The sequence below is a fragment of the Chlorocebus sabaeus genome, chromosome 11 (genome assembly GCF_047675955.1).
Source record: "Chlorocebus sabaeus isolate Y175 chromosome 11, mChlSab1.0.hap1, whole genome shotgun sequence".
Taxonomy (NCBI): Eukaryota; Metazoa; Chordata; class Mammalia; order Primates; family Cercopithecidae; genus Chlorocebus; species Chlorocebus sabaeus.
The window spans coordinates 115,247,468-115,269,026 of NC_132914.1; the positions used below are offsets into that span (position 1 = coordinate 115,247,468).

General features: G+C 49.6%; 1 protein-coding gene across 2 annotated transcripts in view; it reads right to left on the reverse strand.

Annotated features, from left to right (window-relative positions):
* Positions 1 to 19,410, reverse strand: part of VSIG10 (V-set and immunoglobulin domain containing 10) — a 48,771-nt gene extending 29,361 nt beyond the window's left edge. Inside the window, exons 1-2 of one of the 2 annotated variants that reach the window (XR_012094601.1) lie at positions 18,294 to 19,410; positions 10,185 to 10,466 (exon numbers count right to left, since the gene is read on the reverse strand). Coding sequence is in view for 1 of the 2 variants with exons in the window: in XM_037996464.2 (XP_037852392.2) it covers positions 10,185 to 10,466; positions 18,294 to 18,372 (361 nt within the window). In the remaining variant the exon portion in view is untranslated. The remainder of the gene's footprint in view (positions 1 to 10,184; positions 10,467 to 18,293) is intronic. The other variant, XM_037996464.2, reaches the window with a different exon arrangement.
* Between the last annotated feature and the right edge of the window lie 2,149 nt (positions 19,411 to 21,559).

The following is a 21,559-nucleotide window of genomic DNA, read 5'->3' on the forward strand; positions in this document are numbered from 1 at the left end:
TGATGAAATAGGCAGCTGTGTAGCCGGGTGAGGTGGCTCATGCCTGTAAGCTCAGTACTGTGGGAGGCTGACACGGGAGGATCGCTTGAACCCTGTGGTTCAGGATCAGCCTGAGCAACATAATGAGGCACTGTCTCTGCAAAAATATTTGTTTAATTAATTAATTTATTTACTTATGTATTTTTTTGAGATGGAGTCTCACTCTGTCGCCCAGGCTGGAGTGCAGTGGCAAAAACTCAGCTCACTGCAAACTCCGCTTCCTGGGTTCAAGTGATTCTCCCACCTCAGCCTCCAGAGTAGCTAGGATTACAGGTGTGTGTCACCACACCCAGATAATTTTTTTGTATTTTTAACAGAGATGGGGTTTCACTATGTTGGCCAAGGCAGTCTCAAACTTCTGACCTCAGGCGATCTGCCCACCTTGGTCTCCCAAAGCACTGGGATTACAGGCATGAGCCACCACTCCCAGCCTAAATTGAAAAATTGAAAAAAAAAAAAAAGAAAAGAAAAGAATAGAAAAGAAAGAAAAACGGCCTTGGCAGCCCTTAACTGCTCCGGACCAAGGGATTTCTATACATTTAGAAGCAGAGTTCCAATCCCGATGGCAAGACCCTTCAACCTCACCTTTCAATTAACAGGGAGCAGTGCACACTCTTGTTGTGGGATAAGTGATGAATGGACACCACAGGTACCCATTCCAAGCAGGTTGAATTGCCCTGGGCCTACAGAAAACCTGACCTCCTACAAGACAGAGACACCAAATGCTCACCGATGGACAAGCAGAGGACCAGGGGGTAAGGAGGGAGAAATCTGGCAACCCCCTACTGCCATTTCCATGTTTCCACAGCATCTCTGTCCAGTCACACATCCCCGGCCACTTGCAGATAACAAACTGTCATACCTTGTTCCCCCTAGATTCCAAGGCCATATTAGAATGTTTCCAAATCGTTCTCCTTAAGAGAAGGAGGGGGCTGGGCGAGGTCGTTCACATCTATAAGCCCAGCACTTTGGGAGGCCAAGGAGGGAGGACTGCTTGAGCCCAGGAGTTCAAAAACAGCCTGGGCAATATAGTGAGACTTTGTCTCTACAAAAAACTAAAAAGTTAGCTGAGTGTGGTGGCACACACCGTTAGTCCCAGCTACTCGGGAAGGTGAGATAAGAGAATCACTTGAGCCTAGGATTTCAAGGCTGCTGTGAACCGAAATCACACCACTGCACTCTAGCCTGGGTGACAGAGTGAGATCCTGTCTCAAAAAAAAAAAAAGAGAGAGAGAGAAGAAGGTAATGTGACCCAGCTAGCAACCACATCAGTGAAAAGATCTGGGCACACAGAGTCCCCAACCCACAGCAAGACCTGTTCGAAAGACCCAGATGAGGCCAGGTGCGGTGGCTCATGTCTATAATCCCAGCAATTTGGGAGGCCAAGGTGGGCAGATCACGAGGTCAGGAGTTCGAGACCAGCCTGGCCAACATGGTGAAACCTCATCTCTACTAAAGATACAAAAAATTAGCCAGGCGTGGTGGCACATGCCTGTAATCTCAGCTACTCGGGAGGCTGAGGCAGGAGAATCACTTGAACCTGGGAGGCGGAGGCTGCAGTGAGCTGAAATCACACCATTGCACTCCAGCCTGGGCGACAGGGTGAAACTCTGTCTCAAAAACAAAAAGAAAAAGGACCCAGATAGAAACTGGTTGATTGTTGAGAACTTGAGATGGACTGCCCCATGGGAGTCCCATCACTGCCTTACCCACTGGATCCAGTTCAAGTGTGCTGAGGGCTACATGAGTTTGTCTCATTAGTGCATACCACAAATCTGTAACTCGTTCCACCGTTACCCTCGATTTCACAGACAATAAAACTAACATTGGAGTTCAAGGGACTTTCCCAAGGTCACAGAGACAACAACTAGTAGAACGTGGATTTGAACCTAGGTATCTGGACCACTCCACAATACCACTGCCATCCCAGAAAGACAGGCTGAATCAAACCTAATCTATTTTCCCAAATCTACGCAAAAATGAGGGCCAACTCCAATCAGAGATGTCATGCCCTTCTGGCTGGCCACTGTTGGGGGAGCAACACAGGGTTCCCTGAGGCAGAGAAGGGTCTGGTGTTTTGACCAGGGACCTCCTAAGATGCGAACCAGGAGACCGAGCCCAGAGGCCTCTGGTGTGTTTGAACCGAAAGGTATCTGTGTCTGGTTTTCACAAACAAGCCGTACATTAGTCAAGGACTCCATGTATTTCCAAGTGAAGAGATTTCCATGCTATGAATCACAGCACAGTAACGAAGACACGCACAGGACTTGCCTGGAGGGAGCGCAAAGTGCCACGGGAATTCAGTGACGTTTTTATTTCTTTTCTTTCTTTTTTTTTTTTTTTTGTTAAGACAGAGTCTTGCTCTGTCACCCAGGCTGGAGTGCAGTGGTGCAATCTCAGCTCCCTGCAACCTCCACCTCCCCGGTTGAAGCGATTCTTGTGCCTCAGCCTCCCAAATATCTAGGATCACAGGTGCGCATCACCACCCCTGACTAAGTTTTGTATTTTTAGTAGAGATGGAGTTTCACCATGTTGGCCAGGCTGGTCTCAAATTCCTGACCTCAAGTGATCCATCCGCCTCAGCCTCCCAAAGTGCTGGGATTACAGGCATGAGCTGCTGCGCCCAGCCAAGAGTTCAGTGACATTTTTAAAGATGTAAGTTCACATTCATTGTAACAAGACCTTGCCTTTATCTCCATACAGGGCAATAACGAAACTAATCCATCCTCCAATAAACTTAGCCAATTATTAACAAATCAGTGTCCGTTCAAGTCATCACAAACTAAAGAGAGTGGCCAGGCGTGGTGGCTCACGCCTGTAATCCCAGCACTTTGGGAGGCTGAGGCGGGCCGATCACGAGGTCAGGAGATCAAGACCATACGGGCTAACATGGTGAAACTCCGTCTCTACTAAAAATACAAAAAATTAGCCAGACGTGGTGGTGGGCGCCTGTAGTCCCAGCTACTCGAGAGGCTGAGGCAGGAGAATGGCATGAACTTGGGAGGTGGAGCTTGCAGTGAGCCGAGATGGTGCCACCGCACTCCAGCCTGGGCGACGGAGCAAGATCCTGTCTCAAAAAAATTAAAAAATAAAAAATAAAAAACTAAAGAGAGTGATGATAAAGAAACAAAAAGTTGCAATGTCACCTTACTCCACTGTGGATAAAAGATAAAGTTATTGGGCTGGGCGCGGTGGCTCAAGCCTGTAATCCCAGCACTTTGGGAGGCCGAGACAGGCGGATCACGAAGTCAGGAGATCAAGACCATCCTGGCTAACATGGTGAAACCCCGTCTATACTAAAAAATACAAAAAACTAGCCGGGCGAGGTGGAGGGCGCCTGTAGTCCCAGCTACTCGGGAGGCTGAGGCAGGAGAATGGAGTAAACCCGGGAGGCGGAGCTTGCAGTGAGCTGAGATCCGGCCACTGCATTCCAGCCTGGGCGACAGAGCGAGACTCCGTCTCAAAAAGAAAAAAAATAAAAAGATAAAGTTATTCATTGATGAGATGGACAGGAAGGGATGACTAATTACTTTGGGCAGGAGGACTGAGGGAGACCAGCCAGCAGTTGCCATGGGCTCACAGTAGGAAACAAACAGTGGGGCCAAGATGGGTGACATTTTTTATGCACCCCCTTCATTCCTGGCATCACCCAGGAATTTATCTACGGCATCTCCAGACACAGAAACACTGCCCTGATGGATGACGCCCTAATCTTTGAGAACTGGCAGAAACCTTAGACATCATCCAAAACCCGAGAGGTGTCCTGGAGGTCTCTCTTTCCTTTATCCTCCACTTCCGATCCATCAGCGAGTCCTGCTGGTCTCCTTCCAAAATATTTTCCAAACCTGTGCATTTTCACCAAGGCCACTGTCGCCACCCTGGTTCTGGTCACCGACTTTGTATACCTCCGATTGTCTTCCCTATTTTATTTCATCAGCTCTACTTGATACCAAACACATACATTTTCCATGTGCTAATGAAATGGTGCCACACCCCTGCGGGAAGCTCCAGGAGTTTCTCCTGCACACAGAATAAAACCACAACTCCTGGCCAGGCACAGTGGCTCACGCCTGTAATCCTAGCACTTTGGGAGCCTGAGGCAGGCAGATCACCTGAGGTCAGGAGTTCAAGACCAGACTGGCCAACATGGTGAAACCCCTTCTCTACTAAAAATACAAAAATTGGCCGCCCATGGTGGTGTGAGCCTGTAATCCCAGCTACATGGGAGGCTGAGGCAGGAGAATCGCTTGAACACAGGGGATGGAGGTGGCAGTGAACCAAGATTACACCACTGTACTCCAGCCTGGGCGACAGTGTAAGACTCTGTCTCAGAAATATAAAAAATAAAAAAATAAGGATGTCGGTCAACCTGGGCTAGTGCTCACCGTAATGATCTCCTCTTAACTTGATTGTATCTGCAAAGGCCCTATTTCCAAATAAGCTCACATTCGTAGATACCAAAGGTTAGGACTTCAACATATCTTTTTGGGGGACGTAATTCAACCCATAGCACAGGTCCTACTTGGCCCCAGTCTGGCCTGGCCTCCCGTATTTCACACAGCCTGCCCTCTTATACACAAGGGCCCTGCCACACCAGCCTTCTCCCTATCTGTGAATGCATCACGCTCAGCTCAACCTGTCTTGTTCTGCCTGAAAAGAGAGCTGGCAGAATTCTTCTCCTTTTATTTTTTCAGAGACAGGGTCTCTGTCTGTCACCCAGGATGGAGCGCAGTGGCATGATCATGGTTTACTGCAGCTTTGATCTCCTGGGCTCAAGCAATCACCCCACCTCAGCCCCTCAAAGTGCTGGGATTACAGGCATGAGCCACTGTGCCCAGCCCTAATTACCAATCAGTTTAAATGTTACTATTTCCAGGCCAGGTGCAGTGGTTCATGTCTGTAATCCCAGCTTTTTGGGGGATCAAAGCAGGTGGATCACTTGAGGTCAGGAGTTCAAGACACGCCTGGCCAATATGGAGGAACCCCATCTCTACTGAAAATACAATAGCCGGCCAGGCGCGGTGGCTCAAGCCTGTAATCCCAGCACTTTGGGAGGCCGAGATGGGCGGATCACGAGGTCAGGAGATCGAGACCATCCTGGCTAACATGGTGAAACCCCGTCTCTACTAAAATATACAAAAAACTAGCCGGGCGAGGTGGCGGGCGCCTGTAGTCCCGGCTACTCGGGAGGCTGAGGCAGGAGAATGGCGTGAACCCGGGAGGCGGAGCTTGCAGTGAGGTGAGAACCGGCCACTGCACTCTAGCCTGGGCGACAGAGCAAGACTCCGTCTCAAAAAAAAAAAAAGAAAGAAAGAAAATACAATAGCCAGGTGTGGTGGTGCACATCTGTAATCCTAGCTACTCAGGTAGCTGAGGTGTGAGAATCGCTTGAACCCGGGAGGCAGAGGTTGCAGTAAGCCAAGGTGGCACCACCGTACCTCAGCCTGGGTGACAGAGGGAGACTCTGTCCCAAAAAAAAAAAAAAAGTCACTACTTCCCAAATCTGCCCATGGCTTCCCAATTTAAAATGTTTCAGAAAAATCACGTTAACTTGTTTCTCATCTGTCCGCCCCACTGGGCTGCTCACACCTGTGGCCCAGTGCCCAGACCAGTGTCTGGCATCAAGCTCTCAATGAATCTATGCTGAATAAAGGAATTAGTAGGTTCTTTGTTTTACAGATGAGGAATCTTGGATCCAGAACAGTGAAGTGATTACATGGGTATTTCTCTATTTTTTTATTATTATTATTATTTGAGACAGAGTTTCATTCTTGTTGCCCGGGCTGGAGTGCAGTGGTGCAATCTCGGCTCACTGCAACCTCCACTTCCCAGGTTCAAGCGATTCTCTTGCCTCAGCCTCCCGAGTAGCTGGGAATACAGGTGTGCACCACCATGCCTGGCTAATTTTTGGTATTTTCAGTAGAAATGGGGTTTCACCATGTTAGCCAGGCTGGTCGTGAGCTCCTGACCTCAGGTAATCCGCCTGCCTCAGCCTCCCAAAGTGCTGGGATTACAGGCGTGAGCCACCACACCTGGCCTATTATTTTTATTTTGAGGCAGGATCTCACTCTGGAGCCCAGGATGGAGTACAGTGGCACCATCTTGGCACACTGCAACCTCTGTCTCCCATGCTCAAGCAATCCTCTCCACTCAGCCTCCTGAATAGCTGGGACTACAGGTGCATGAAACCATGCCCAGCTAATTACTATTTTCTATACTTTTTGTAGAGCTGGGGTCTCACTACATTGCCCAGGCTGGTCTCAGACTCCTGGGCTCAAGCAATCATCCCACCTCAGCCACCCAAAATGCTAGGATTATGGGCATGAGCCACCATTCCTGGCCTCCCATGGATATGTCTACTAAACTACATGCCCCGAATCTAGAGCATGGATGTCCTTCTAATCCAGTGACCAGCAAACTCTCTCTGTTAAGGGCCAGAGAGCAAATAAATTTGGCTTTGAAGCCCCTAGGATCTATGTCACAGCCACTCACCTCTGCCATAGTTAGTAACAAAGATAGAGATAATATGTAAATGAATGAATGTGGCTATATTCCAATAAAACTTGATTTACGAACACCAACATTTGAATTTCATATTTTTTTTTCTTTTCTTTTCTTTTTTTTTTGAGACAGGGTCTTGCTCTGTCACCCAGGCTGGAATGCAGTGGCATGATCACAGCTCACTGCAGCCTCGACCTCCATGGGCTCAAGCAATCCTCCCACCTCAGCCTCCTGAGTAGCGGGATCTACAGGCACACACCATCATACCCAGCTAATTTTTTCACTTTTTGTAGAAACGGGGTCTCGCTATGTTGCCAGGGCTGGTCTCAAACTCCTGGGCTCAAGTCATCCATCCGCCTCAGCCTCCCAAAGTGCTGGGATTACAGACGTGACCCACTGCACCTGGCTTCATATGATTTTCATGTCACAAATATCCTTTTTTTTTTCAATCATTTAAAAATATAAAAAATATTCACAATTGGCTGGGCATGGTGGCTCACGCCTGTAATCTCAGCACTTTGGGAGCCCGAGGCAGGCAGATCACAAGGTCAGGAGATTGAGACCATCCTGGCTGACACAATGAAACCCCATCTCTACTAAAAATACAAAAAAAAAAAAAAAAATCAGCTGGGCGTGGTGGCAGGCACCTGCAGTCCCAGCTACTCGGGAGGCTGAGGCAGGAGAATGGCGTGAACCTGGGAGGCGGAGCTTATAGTGAGCCAAGATCGTGCCACTGTACTCCAGCCTGGGTGACAGAGTGAGACTCCATCTCAAAAAAAAAAAAAAAATTCATAATCTGCAGGCCATACAACAGCAGGCTGTAGTTTACAACCTCCCACTCTAAATTCTTTTTTTAATAATTTTTTGTAATGTGGAGTCTCACTATGTTAACCAAGCTGGTCCCAAACTCTTGGCTCAAGTGATTCTCCCGCCTCAGCCTCCCAAAGTGCTGGGATTACAGGCATGAGCCACAACACCCGGCCTGCTGTAAATTCATACATGTATATCAGCAGATATGATAGACTGTTTTAGGAAAGTGCAATAGGGTGGCTCGTGCCAAGCCCTGTACTTAGCACCGCAGTATAAGAGTGCTCGCTATAGCCGGACTTGGTGGCTCACGCTTGTAATTTCAGTATTCGGGAGGCCGAAGTGTGCACATCACGAGGTCAGGAGTTCGAGATCAGCCTGACCGACATGGTGAAACCCCATCTCTATCAAAAACACAAAAATTAGCTGAGCAAGGTGGCGGGCGCCTGTAATCCCAGCTACTTGGGAGGCTGAGGCAGGCGAATTGCTTGAACCCGGGAGGCAGAGGTTGTGGTGAGCCGAGATTGCATCCAGCTGCACTCCAGCCTGGGCAACAGAGTGAGACTACGTCTCAAAAAATAATAATAATAAAATAAAATAAAAATAAATAAGAGTGCTCACTACACCTGACAAAGCAGGCAATGTATTACTCCCCATTAAGAAATGAGGAAAACTGGAGGTCAGAGATATGAAGCTACTCACTCAAGGTGACACAGAACTCAGTGACAGCCTTTGCATTGGGATTCAGGCAGTCTGACTTGACTCTGTATGTTTTTTTTAGAGGCAGGGTCTCCCTGTGTTGCCCAGGCTGAAGTGCAGTAGCTATTCATAGGTGCAATTATGGTACATTGCAGCCTGGAGCTCTGGGACTCAAGCAATCCTGAGTAGCCAGGACTACAGTCCCACACCACTGCACCTGGCTTTGATTATGATATACTGTAACTTTGTTACATAATAAAATGATATTAATAGCAAAGATGATATTAACAACAAGCTAAAAATAAAAGCTTATTAATATGCCAGGAGCCTTTTAAAGCACTTTATTTGTTTTTCTTTTTTTCTGAGAGTCTAGTTTTGTTGCCCAGGCTGGAGTGCAGTGGCATGATCTCAGATCTCCGCAACCTCCACCACCCGGGTTTAAGTGATTCTCTTGCCTCAGCCTCCCGAGTAGCTGGTATTAGAGGCACCCACCACCATGCCTGGCTAATTTTTGTATTTTTAGTAGAGATGGGGTTTCACCATGTTGGCCAGGCTGGTCTCAAACTCCTGGCCTCAGGTGATCTGCCCGCTCAGCCTCCCAAAATGCTGGGATTACAGGCATGAGCCACCATGCCTGGCCTAAAGCACTTTATAAACTGGTATCTATTATTCACAGCAATTCTAAGAAGTAAGAATTTTTTATATTTTTTTATTTTTATTTTTTTGAGACAGAGTCTCGCTCTGTTGCCCAAGCTGGAGTGTGGTGGCATGATCTTGGCTCACTGCAACTTCTGCCTCCCAGGTTCAAGCGATTCTCCTGCCTCAGCCTCCCAAGTAGCAGGGATTACAGGCATGTGCCACCATGCCCGGCTGATCTTTTTTTTTTTTTTTTTGGAGACGGAGTCTCGCTCTTTCGCCCAGGCTGGAGTACAGTGGTGCAATCTTGGCTCACTGCAAGTTTCACCTCCCAGGTTCACTCCATTCTCCTGCCTCAGCCTCCCAAGTAGCTGGGATTATAGGCGCCGGACACCACGCCTGGCTAATTTTTTGTATTGTTAGTAGAGATGGGGTTTCACCGTGTTAGCCAAGATGGTCTCGATCTCCTGACCTCATGATCCGCCCACCTCAGCCTCCCAAAGTGCTGGGATTACATGCGTGAGCCACCGTGCCCGCGGTTTTCTTTTGTTTTGAGACGAGTCTCGTTTTGTTGCCAGGCTGGAGTACAGTGGTGCAATCTCAGCTCACTGTAACCTCGGCTCACTGCAACCTCCGCCTCCCGGGTTCTAGTGATTCTCCTGCCTCAGACTCCCAAGTAGCTGGGACTACAGGTGCATGCCATCACGCCCAGCTAATTTTTCGTATTTTTTTTTTTTTTTTTTTTTTTTTTTTTTGAGACGGAGTCTTGCTCTGTGGCCCAGGCTGGAGTGCAGTGGCCAGATCTCAGCTCACTGCAAGCTCCGCCTCCCGGGTTCACGCCATTCTCCTGCCTCAGCCTCCCGAGTAGCTGGGACTACAGGCGCCGGCCACCTCGCCCGGCTAGTTTTTTGTATTTTTTAGTAGAGACGGGGTTTCACCGTGTCAGCCAGGATGGTCTCGATCTCCTGACCTCGTGATCCGCCCGTCTCGGCCTCCCAAAGTGCTGGGATTACAGGCTTGAGCCACCGCGCCCGGCCATTTTTCGTATTTTTAATAGGGACGGGGTTTCACCATCTTGGCCAGGATGGTTTCCATGTCTTGACCTTGTGATCCACCTGCCTCGGCCTCCCAAAGTGCTGGGATTACAGGCATGAGCCACTGCACCCGGCAGGCATTTTTTGTATTTTTAACAGAGATGGGGTTTCACCATGTTGGCCAGGCTGGTCTCGAACTCCTGACCTCAAGTGATGACTGCCCGCCTTGGCCTCCCAAAGTGCTGGGATTATAGGCATGAGCCACTGCGCCCAGCCACAGGCATTATTTTTATCCCCATTTTACAGGTGAGGAAATAGAGGTGTGAGAGGTCCCTCAGCTTGCAAGTGGCAGGGCCCAGAAAGAATTCCAGGCCATCGGAACCCAAAACCCACATTCGTGACCATGGTCTCCTCCTTTCCAAGGCTCTGAGCACCTCTCCAGCCCCGGTCCCTGCCAGCCCCACTTACTGGCCACCTGCAGCCACACTTGGAACCACTGAGTCACATTCAGGATCTCCTGGCAGGTGTAATTCCCCTCATCTCCCAGGCCCAGCGATTTGATGTGCAGGGAACTGGCATCCACTAGAGAGAAGCGAGGCTCAGCTGGCGGGAGGCTAGAGTTGGACGAGAGAAGGAAGACAGGCTCCGAGTCGTTCCGGTACCAGGTCACCAGGCCCCTCGGTCCCGAGATGTTGCCACAGTGCAGAGTAACATTCTCATGAACTTCTCCAATGACAACAGGCTCCAATCCTGTACAAGGCAAGATCAAGCTGTTACTACCCTTCTTAAATTCTAAACAATGTCCCTTTTTGGACAGTCCTCCTGTATTAGGATTTTTTTTTTTTTTTAATCAGGTATATGTTCTTTTTTTTTTTTTTTTTTGAGATGGAATCCCACTTTGTCGCCCAGGCTGGAGTGCAATAGCACGATCTCAGCTGACTGAAACCTCCGCCTCTCGGGTAGCCTCCCAAGTAGCTAGGATTATAGGCACGCACCACCACGCCCGGCTAATTTTTGTATTTTTAGTAGAGACAGGGTTTCACCACCATGTTGGCCAGGCTGGTCTGGAACTCTTGACCTCAGGAAAGGTCAGGCTCATGCCCCCAGCACTTGGGGAGACCAAGGCAGGCAGATCACAAGGTCAAGACATTGAGACCATCCTGGCCAACATGGTGAAACCCCATCTCTATTAAAAATACAAAAAATTGTGGCTGGACGCGGTGCCTCACGCCTGTAATCCCAGCACTTTGGGAGGCTGAGGCGGGTGTTTCACCTGAGGTCGGGAGTTCGAGACCAGCCTGACCAACATGGAGAAACCCTGCCTCTACTCAAAATACAAAATTAGCTGGGCATGGTGGCACATGCCTGTAATCCCAGCTACTAGGGAGGCTGAGGCAGGAAAATCACTTGAAACTGTGAGGTGGAGGTTGTGGTGAGCTGAGATCGCGCCATTGCACTCTAGCCTGGGCAACAAGAGGGAAACTCTGTCTCAAAAACAAAAAATTAGCTGGGTGTGGTGGCGTGCACCTGTAGTCCCAGCTATTTGGGAGTCTGAGGCAGGAGAATTGCTTGATCCGCCCGCCTCGGCCTCCCAAAGTGCTGGGATTACAGGCATGAGCCACCGCACCTGACCATATGTGTTCTTAAGATGCAGTAACACATACAGAGCAGCTGGGCATAGCACCTCACACCTGTAATCCCAGTACTTTGGGAGTCCAAGACAGGCAGATCTCCTGAGGTCAGGAGTTCCAGACCAGCCTGGCCAACATGGCAAAACCCCGTTTCTACTAAAAATACAAAAATCAGCCAGGTGTGGTGGTGCATGATTGTAATCCCAGCTACTCAGGAAGCTATGGTGGGAGAATTGTTTCAACCTGGGAGGCGGAGGTTGCAGTGAGCCGAGATTGTGCCACTGCACTCCAGGCTGGGTGACAAAGCGAGACTCTGTTTCAAAACAAAAACAAACAAACAAAAAACACATACAGAACCTCTGGTATGTTGAGACTCTTGGCCAGTCACTGACAATAATGAACTTGTAGTAGGTAACAAACATAGCCCCAGTTGCCCAGCCAGCCTGCCCATCATCCATGCCCCTTACCATCCATGCCCCACATCACCGGGGGGCCATCCCATTCTTAGTGAGGACTCAGCCATGAGACCTGTTTTGGCCAATGGGATGTTGGGGAATGTGACACAAACAGAGGCTTTAAAGTGCTTGTCTATAATCACTAGAGAAATGCAAATCAAAACTACAATGAGGCCGGGAGCAGTGGCTCATGCCTGTAATTCCAGCACTCTGGGAAGCCGAGGGAGATGGCTAAGAGTTTGAGACTAGCCTGGTCAACATGGTGAAACCTCGTCTCTGCTAAAAATGCAAAATTTAGCCAGGCATGGTGGCGCACACCTGTAGTCCCAGCTACTCAGGAGGCTGAGGCACGAGAATCACTTGAACCCAGGAGGCAGAGACTACAGTGAGCCAAGATTGTCCACTGCACTGCAGTCTGGTTGACAGGGCAAGACTGTCTCAAAAACAAGAAAAAAACAACAACAAAAGGCTGGGCTCCATGCCTGTAATCCCAGCACTTTGGGAGGCTGAGGCAGGCGGATCACCTGAGCTCAGGAGTTTGAGACCAGCCTGGCCAACATGGTGAAACCTTGTCTCTACTAAAAATAACAAAAACTTAGCTGGGTGTGGTGGCAGGTACCTGTAATCCCAGCTACTCAGAAGGCTGAGGCAGGGGAATCACTTGAACCCAGGAGGCAGAGGTTGCAGTGAGCCGGTATTGTGCCACTGCACTCCAGCCTGGGTGACAAGAGCGAAACTCTGTCTCAAATAAATAAATAAATAAATAAACTACATGGTACAGACCCAAGTTGTCTCACTGGCTCCAGCTTGGCCCATTCTAGATCAGCCTTCAGCTAATCATCGATCCCCAGGCGGATCAGCAGAGCCACCAAACCAACCACCCAGGCCTGTGGGTAATAAGCACTAGTGTCATTTTAGGGATTGTTTCTTTTTTTTTTTTTTTTTGAGACGGAGTCTCGCTCTGCCACTCAGGCTGGAATGCAGTGGCCGGATCTCAGCTCACTGCAAGCTCCGCCTCCCGGGTTCACGCCATTCTCCTGCCTCAGCCTCCCAAGCAGCTGGGACTACAGTCGCCGCCACCTCACCCGGCTAGTCTTTTGTATTTTTTTAGTAGAGACGGGGTTTCACCGTGTTAGCCAGGATGGTCTCGATCTCCTGACCTCGTGATCCGCCCGTCTCGGCCTCCCAAAGTGCTGGGATTACAGGCTTGAGCCACCGCGCCCGGCCTGTGGTGATAAATAATTCATAGAGAACCCAAGTGGCTTTATTTGCCTAGAAACCCAGAAGGGGTAGAAAGAAGAGGGCTTTGGCTTTGCTTCCACTGTCCTGCTGCTCTCTCTGCCTCTCCCTCTCCCCCCATCTCAAACGGCCCTAGAGTTCAAGTTCTCTCAGAAGCTCCACGCAAAAATGGGCTGGCAGTAGGGACTGTGTGCCCACACTGGGCAAGGCACTGGGAACCCCATGGTGGACACAACACACAGAAACCTCCAAGAGTTCACAGTCTAGTGAAAAAAAGAGACAATAAACTGGCAATTACAATGCAGTGTGATAAATACCAAGATAAGGCCTCAGAGAAAGGGCTCCTAAGTCCAACTAGGGCAAATGTCAGGAACCACTTTCCCCAGGAAGCCAAACTGAGATCTGATGGACAAGTAGAATCAGCCAAGGAAAGGTGAGGATGGGTTCCCAGGCAAACGGAACATGTTCAAAAGCCCAGATCAGCGGCCGCAGAGTGTTAGAAACACAAATTATCAAACCTCACCCCAAAACACCCAAATCAGAAACTGTGGGAGAGCAGCAGCCCTTTTTGTTCTATTTACTTGTTTATTTTGAACAAATCAGCAATTTTTTTTTTTTTTTAAAGAGATGGGGGGTGGGGTGGGTCTCACTCTGTTGTCCTGGACAGTCTTGAACTCCTGACTTCAAGCAATCCTCCCACCTCAGCCTCCCAAAGCGCTGGGATTACAGGAGTGATCCACTACACCTAGTCCAGCATCTGTGGTTTAACAAGCCCTCCAGGTGATTCTGATGACCACTCAAGAGTGACAGGTGTCCGGGTGTGGTGGCTCAGGCCTATAAGCTCAGGGCTTTGGGAGGCTGAGGTGGGAGGATCACTTGAATCCAGGAGACTGAAGCTGCAGTGAGCCACGATTGTGACAGAGAGATACCCTATCTCTTTTTTTGTTTGTTTAATGTAAATAATTTTTTTTTTCTTTTTTAGAGATGGGGCGGGGGGCGGGGGGGGGGGGGTCTCACTATGTTGCCCAGGCTGGTCTTGAACTCCTGAACTCAAGCATTCCACTCGGACCAACTTCGGGCTCCCAAAGTGCTGGGATTACAGGCGTGAGCCACCGCATCCAGCCGACCCTGTCTCATAAAAAAGACTGACAAGTGCTAACGGGCATTAGACTGTCACTAGGTAACAAGAAGCAAATACAACCCATTTTGCTGAGAAGTTTCACAGTTGTCCAGCCCCCTCCACAATCAAGACCCAAATACAAAGAGGCTGCAGGAATAGGAAGATGGGCAGAACCTGTTGGGGTGATAAAAATGATGAATTAGTGGTGATGGCCATGTAACCTTGGAATACACTAAAATCTCCTGAGTCGTACACTTTAAAAGGGTGAATTTTGTGGCATGTAAATTGTATCTGAATACAGCTGTTATAGAAAAAATAAACTGTCACTGCCCCTGGCAATCCTTCCCGTTTAAGTGAAAGAGTAATCATTATCTGTATTTGGCCTCTTGTCTGGTTAGAAGGGCTCCCTTTGAGAGATCTGAAGCCAGCCTGGACCCCAAGAAGTTCTGATTCTCTCACCATTTTGGCCACACCATTCCCAAAAGACTTTTGAGCCAAGTCAGGATGGAGGAAAAAAACCAAATTTTAAAAACTAAGCCACTTGCTGAAAGGTGGAGAATGTCATCTAATGATAGAGATTCCGAAACAGCAAGAAATGCTTCTGAACAATCACTTTAAAAAGCAGGTGAGGGCCGGGGGCAATGGCTCACACCTGTAATCCCAGCGCTTTGGGAGGCCGAGGCAGGTGGATCATTTGAGGTCAGGAGTTCGAGACCGGCCTGGCCAACATGGTGAAACCTCGTCGCTACTAAAAACACAAATATTAGCTGAATGGCCGAGTGCGGTGGCTCCCGCCTATAATCCCAGCACTTTGGGAGGCTGAGGTGGCAGATCACCTGAGGTCAGGAGCTCGAGACCAGCCTGGCTAACATGGTGAAACCCAGTTTCTACTAAAAATACAAAAAATTAGCCAGGCGTGGTGGCACATGCCTGTAATCCCACCTACTCGGGAGGCTGAGGCAGGAGAATCACTTGTACCGGGGAGGCAGAGGTTGTAGTGAGCCAAGATCACCCCACTGCACTCCAGCCTGGGTAACAGAACAAGACTCTGTCTCAAAAAAAAAAAAAAAAAAAAAGAGCAGGTAAGAATTCTTCTTATGTCTTCATTTATTTTTTGAGATGAAGTCTCACTCTGTTGCCCAGGCTGGAGTGCAATGGCTCAATCTTGGCTTACTGCAACCTCTGTCTTTTGGGTTCAAGCAATTCACCCGCCTCAGTCTCCTGAGTAGCTGGGATTACAGGCACCCGCCATCATGCCCCACTAATTTTTTGAATTAGTAGAGATGGGTTTCACCATGTTGGCCAGGCCGGTCTTGAACTCCTGACCTCAGGTAATCTGCCTGCTTCGGCCTCCCAAAGTGCTGGGATTATAGGCAGGAGTCACCGCGCCCGGCCAAGAATTCTTTTTAAATTATTAGGACTGAGAATCCAAATTCTCCAGTGGCAACCCCCACGATAGAAAGGAAGATGAACTTTAGAGTTACAGATGCAACATGCGACCTGCAGACCTGCCCCTTGCCTAACTCCTTGGCAAGGAACTACAGGAACAGTGGCTTGGAAAAAAGCCCTGGTGAAACTTTAGTATTGGAACTTCAGCTAACATTATCTTCTCCTCCAACGCATAGAATCACATGATCACAAAAGAAACCATTTGAAGGCATTTCACTTCTCCTGGCTTGGCTTACTCCATTCTTTTTTAAACCACTGTATCTGAAGGTGCCTTTGGAGATCATCTAGTCCAGATCTGTGACTGCCCTATGGGCTGGGTTGAAGATGAGTTTGAGTCCTGGCTCAGTGGAAAAGAACACAGTCATCGATTAGTGATGTCTGACATAGATATGGAAGGGGTAGTTCTTGCCTGGCAATCCTATACCTCCTCACTTTACTACTGGGAAAATTGAGATTTAGGAAGATAAAATTATTCACTTAAAGTCCCAAGCAAATCACTGGGAGATGTGGGATTGTCACTCAGGTCACTTTACTCTGGTCTCCAGACAGGATGCAATGATAAAATATAGTAACAATTTTAGAGATCATTCATATGGTATCCAGAGGGTCCTTCTTGCCCCTAACCTTAAATGCATAATAGGGAACAGAAGAGGGAGTAATATAAACTCCCTGATGCTGCCCATGTATTATTATTCACAGAGTAAGAGTTATACCCAAACATTTATTTATTTTTTTAAGCAACTTTTCCCAAGAATAACCTAGGATTTACAATCCAAGGTAGCTAGTGGATGCATATAAGTTGTCTGGCATTGAATGTCAGGAGAAAGACAATATCCGCCCCCCCCCCAAACAACTCCCAACTTAAAAAACAAACACACAACAAAAATACACCAAGCTCAGGAAGTGCTCTGGCACCATACACAAAGGTGAAGCAGGTCTGGGCATCAAAATAGCTGGGCAAAGGCCCAACACAGTGGCTCACATCCGTAATCCTAACACTTTGGGAGGCCGAGACAGGAGAATCGCCTGAGTCCAGGAGCTTAAGACCAGCCTGGGCTCAAGCGATTGTAGAGACCCTATCTCTACAAAAAAATTTTAGAAATTAGCTAGGCGTGGTGGCGCATGCCTGTAGTCCCAGCTACTTGTAGGCTGAGGTGGGAGGATCAGTGCAGTGATTGCGCCACTGCACTCCAGCCTGGGCAACAGAGCGAGAGCCTGGCTCGAAAAAAATAGCTGGCCATAGCAGTGGAGATAGGTTCCCTATGGGGCGGGCGGCAGTCAGCCTGAATGCCAGGTCATTCCAGCAGGATGACTTCATCCCAGGGTTCTTCTGTCTTCCCAGGTTCCTGGTGTTCATCTTGCAGGAAACAGTGCCAACAGCTGGGGAGATGGGAATACTTGACGACCACCTTTCAGAGACGACCAACTGGGAACTGTCCTTCTCCCCTGCCACACACACCCCAGCACAGTGATTACTCAGCCAAATGCCTGGAGGGCCAGCAGGTAACACCCATGACTGAAGGTAGGGGGGCAAATATTACAACAGGGAGAGGTGGAACAAATTTGGGCTCACGTGCCCTAGATAAAAGGATGACCACTGCCCAGTTCCAACTGGGAAAGCAGGCCCCGTGTTGCCAGACCTTCAGATTTTTCCAGATAAACTGGAAACCTAGAGATGTTATTGTTTTTAAACGGTTGGTTTAAAAAAAAAAAAAAAAGCAAAATAAAATTGTAGGAGCCTAACAATTAGGAACTTTTGGTACTTGCTGCTAGGAAGCTCCATCATAATTTACAACCCATCTCCAGAAACGTGCAAGAGGAGACCAGTTGGGTAGAGCAGACCCGGGAACACAAAAAGTAGGGCTCTGCCTGCATCCTGGCAAACTTCACCACCTCCTGGCTCCACCTCCTCTCCCTGCACCCCAGCTACCTCCCAGCTTGTCACACTCCCAGCGCACAGTAGGCACGCACAGTAGGCATGCTGGTGAATTAAATTCATATATATATGTGTATTTCAATCTTTTTACATTCTACATATTTTTGTAAGCACCCCCCAATTCTTTTTTCGTAGCAAAGCAGACCATAGATGAAGCATTTCAGACCTTTTGTCAATCATGTCAAGTGTGAGGGGAAGTCTTTTGTAAGTATTTCAAAATAAAAAGCTTTTCCAAAAGTAAAGGCGGAAGACCCCGCTTTGAAGGCGCTGGTCAGCACAGGAAGACTTGCAAAGGTGTGTAGGGAAGTCCACCGGTTACAGGTGTAAGGCGAGTTCAACCTTGGGCAGAGGGAGGAGAAAAATAAAGTGGGAGTCTCGAGTTTGAGCACCAGCGTATCAGGTATTAATAAAACCAGAAAGCGAATTTACATCCGACGCTTAAAAAAAAAAAAAAATCACTTTCCCGGCACACGTGCCTCTTTATTTTCTCCTGCACCTCGGCTCGGGTCCTCTGCAGCCTCACCGGCTGCCCACCCCAGGAGGCCAGGGGTATCTCGCCCCGCACCGGGCGCCCGGGAAAATTCCTTCCTGCAAAGACCGCCGAGCTGCAAGCGGAAACCAAGGCGGCTTCTAGGCTGCGGCCACCACGGATCCAAGCGGAGTCGGAGGGAATTTGGTCCCTCGCTGTCCCCTCCCCACCGCTGACTGGGAAAACTCAACTTTTCCCTCCAGATCGCAGCCCCTTACCTACGGCGACCCAGCCGGCCAGGAGCGCCCCGAGGCAGACGAGGACGCGGGGCTCGGGCGCACCGCCGCCTGCGGCCATCTCGCCCCAGATCCCGGCTCAGGAAATGCAGGCTCAGGCTGGGCTGGACGTGTGCGCCCCAGGGCACCGGGGCCCGGGGGACCAAGGGCTCCTCTCAGGTCCTCGGAACGGCAGAGTAGCCCCACTTTCTCGGCCCCCAGGAAGGATGCTTGGCTGAGCCGGGTGTCCGGGGCCGGGAGCGGCGCTCGGCTGCAGGCTCGGGTCCCGGCTCCCGAGCGCCCTGGCCGCGGAGGGAGGGCGCACCCCGCCCCCTGCGCCTGCCTGCCCACTCCCGCCGGCGGAAAACAACAGGAGCGGGCTCCCTCCCGCCTCCCAGCCAGGCGGGAGCCCAACTTCCTCTACCTTGGCCGGGGAGGAGGGCTTTCTGCCGAGGGCGCGCCGAGCCGGGTCCTGCCGGGCCAGGGGCGGAGCACGGAGGCTGGGCCCTCCCCGAGTCCACTCCGCCCGCGACAGCAGTACGGAGTCGCGGGGACAGCGGGCGGGACGGAGCCCTGCAGCTGCCGCAGGACGCACCCCCCGCCGCTGCCCCGAGCTGCAGAACACGGAGGAGGCGGTTGCCAAGCTGCAGAACGCAGGACCCCCCCGGCAGTCCCCGCTGAGGGTCTCGAGGGATTCCCGTCTGTGTCCCTGGGCGCGGGGCGGGCGCCAAGGCCGCCATCGCTTCCTTTCCCTACCCTTTGCAAAAGGGAGCCGGAGAAAGATGATCCCCTGACCTTCAGCCAAAGCAGCCACGAGACTCCGGTTCCCCAGTGAACTGGCTGGGACCACACAGTGAGAGCGAGCGCCAAGGAGTCCCCAGGACCTGTTTCTCTAGAGTTTTGTTTTTGCTTTTCCCCTTTTCGTTCTCCCATCCCCTACCCAGTCAGATTCCCAGGCTAAGCTCTTCTCTTCCCTGCCATGCCCTCATCCCATTCTGTCCTGGGGAAAATGCGGCTTTGATATCCTCAGGAAGAGCCATCCATAAAACAGCCCTAGGAGAAACTTACTGTTTAAAATAATAATAACATGGCCGAGCATGGTGGCTCACGCCTGTAATCCCAGCACTTTGGGAGGCCCAGGTGGGCGAATCACGAGGTCAGGAGTTCGAGACCAGCCTAGCCAAGACGGTGAAACCCGGTCTTTACTAAAAATACAAAAATTAGCTGGGCATGATGGCTGGCGCCTGCAATCCCAGCTACTGGGTAGGCTGAGGCATGAGAATCTCTTGAACCCGACAGGCAGAGGTTGCAGTGAGCCGAGATCCCGCCATTGCACTCCAGCCTGGGCGACTGAGCGAGACTCGTCTCAAAATAAATATTAAAATTAAAATAATAAAATAAAATAATTCGATCTCCTGACCTCGTGATCCACCCGTCTCGGCCTCCCAAAGTGCTGGGATTACAGGCTTGAGCCACCGCGCCCGGCCTTTTTTTTTTTTTTTTTTTTTTTTTTGAGACAGGGTCTCACTCCAGTTGCCCAGGTTGGAGTGCAGTGGCACAACCATACCTCGCTGCAGCCTCAAACTACCAGGCTCAAGTGATCCTCCCACCTGAGCCTCCTGAGTAGCTGGGACTACAGGTGTGCACCACCACGCCCAGCTGATTTTTATATTTTTAGTAAAGACAGCGTTTCGCTATGTTACCCAGGCTGGTCTCGAGCTCCTGCCCTCAAGTGATCCACCCGCCTTGGCCTGCCAAAGTGTTGGGATTACAGGTGTGAGCCACTGCACCCAGCCCTTTTTTATTCTTTGCTCAAATATTTTAAAATAACTGTTCGTTGGCTGGGCACGGTGGCTCATGCCTGTAATCCCAGCACTTTGGGAGGCCAAGACAGGCGGATCACCTGAGGTAAGGAGTTCAAGACTAGCCTGGCCGACATGGTGAAACCCGTCTCTACTAAAAATACAAAAATTAGCCGAGTGTGGTGGCAACCGCCTGTAATCCCAGCTACTCAGGAGGCTGAGGCAGGAGAATGGCTTGAACCCAGGAGGCGGCGGTTGCAGTGAGCCGAGATCGCGCCACTGCACTCCAGCCTCGGGGAGAAGAGCGAGACTTACTCTCAAAAATAAATAAATAAAAATAAAATACCTGTTCATCAGATTCTTGACAGGATTTTTTTTTTTTTTTTTTTTTTTTTTTTTTTTTTGAGACAGTGTCTTCCTATATCACCCAGGCTGAAGTGCAGTGGTGCAGTCATACCTCATTGCAGCCTCGACCTCCTAGGGTTAAGTCGATCCTCCCAGAGTGCTGGAATTACAGGCATGAGCCACTGCACCCAGCTTGGTTCTTGCTTTTCATGTTTGACCTTGCGGCAGATCCTATACTTACCAGACCTGTTTCCTATATCTTCAGTACCTGCCAGCTAGTTGCCATTCTAATATACATTTGTTGAGTAAACAAAGGAGTTAATTGGTTTTGATATTGAAGTTCTTCAGCTTTTCTGGCAAACACCTTACATCCTCACCTGCAATAAACAAGCTATAAACAAAATCAGTAACTGGGCCAGGCAAGGTGGCTCATTCCTGTAATCCCAGCACTCTGGAAGGCCAAAGTGGGCGGATCCCTTGAGGTCAGGAGTTCGAGAGCAGCCTAGCCAACACAGTGAACCTCCATCTCTACTAAAAATGAAAAATTAGTTGGGCGTGGTGGCACACATAATCCCAGCTCATAATCCCAGCTTCTTGAAAGGCTGAGGCAGGAGGGTTGCTGGAACCCGGGAGGCAGAGGTTGTAGTGAGCTGAGATTGTGCCACTGCACTCCAGCCTGGACAACACAGAGAGACCCTGCTCTAAATAAATAAATAAATAAATATCTTTAATTAAAAAAAAAAAACCAATAACTGGCCAGTTTTCAGCAGAGGGCCTGGAATTCTCCATGGCTTCATGGTGGATTGCACAAGCCAGCCTTCCTGACATATCGGCCAAGTCAACTCATAGTTCTAATCTCACTGGACCCTCCCTGCAACCCTTGGATCTAAGGTGCAATGCCACATACCATCCGGTTTTATTTATTTATTTTTGAGATGGAGTCTTGCTCTGTCCCCCAGGCTGGAGTGCAGTGGCATGATTCCAGCTCACTGCAACTTCTGCCTCCCGGGTTTAAGCTATTCTCCTGCCTCTGCCTCCCAAGTAGCTGGGATTACAGGCTTACGCCACCACACCTGCCTAATTTTTGTATTTTTAGTAGAGATGGGGTTTCACCATGTTGGC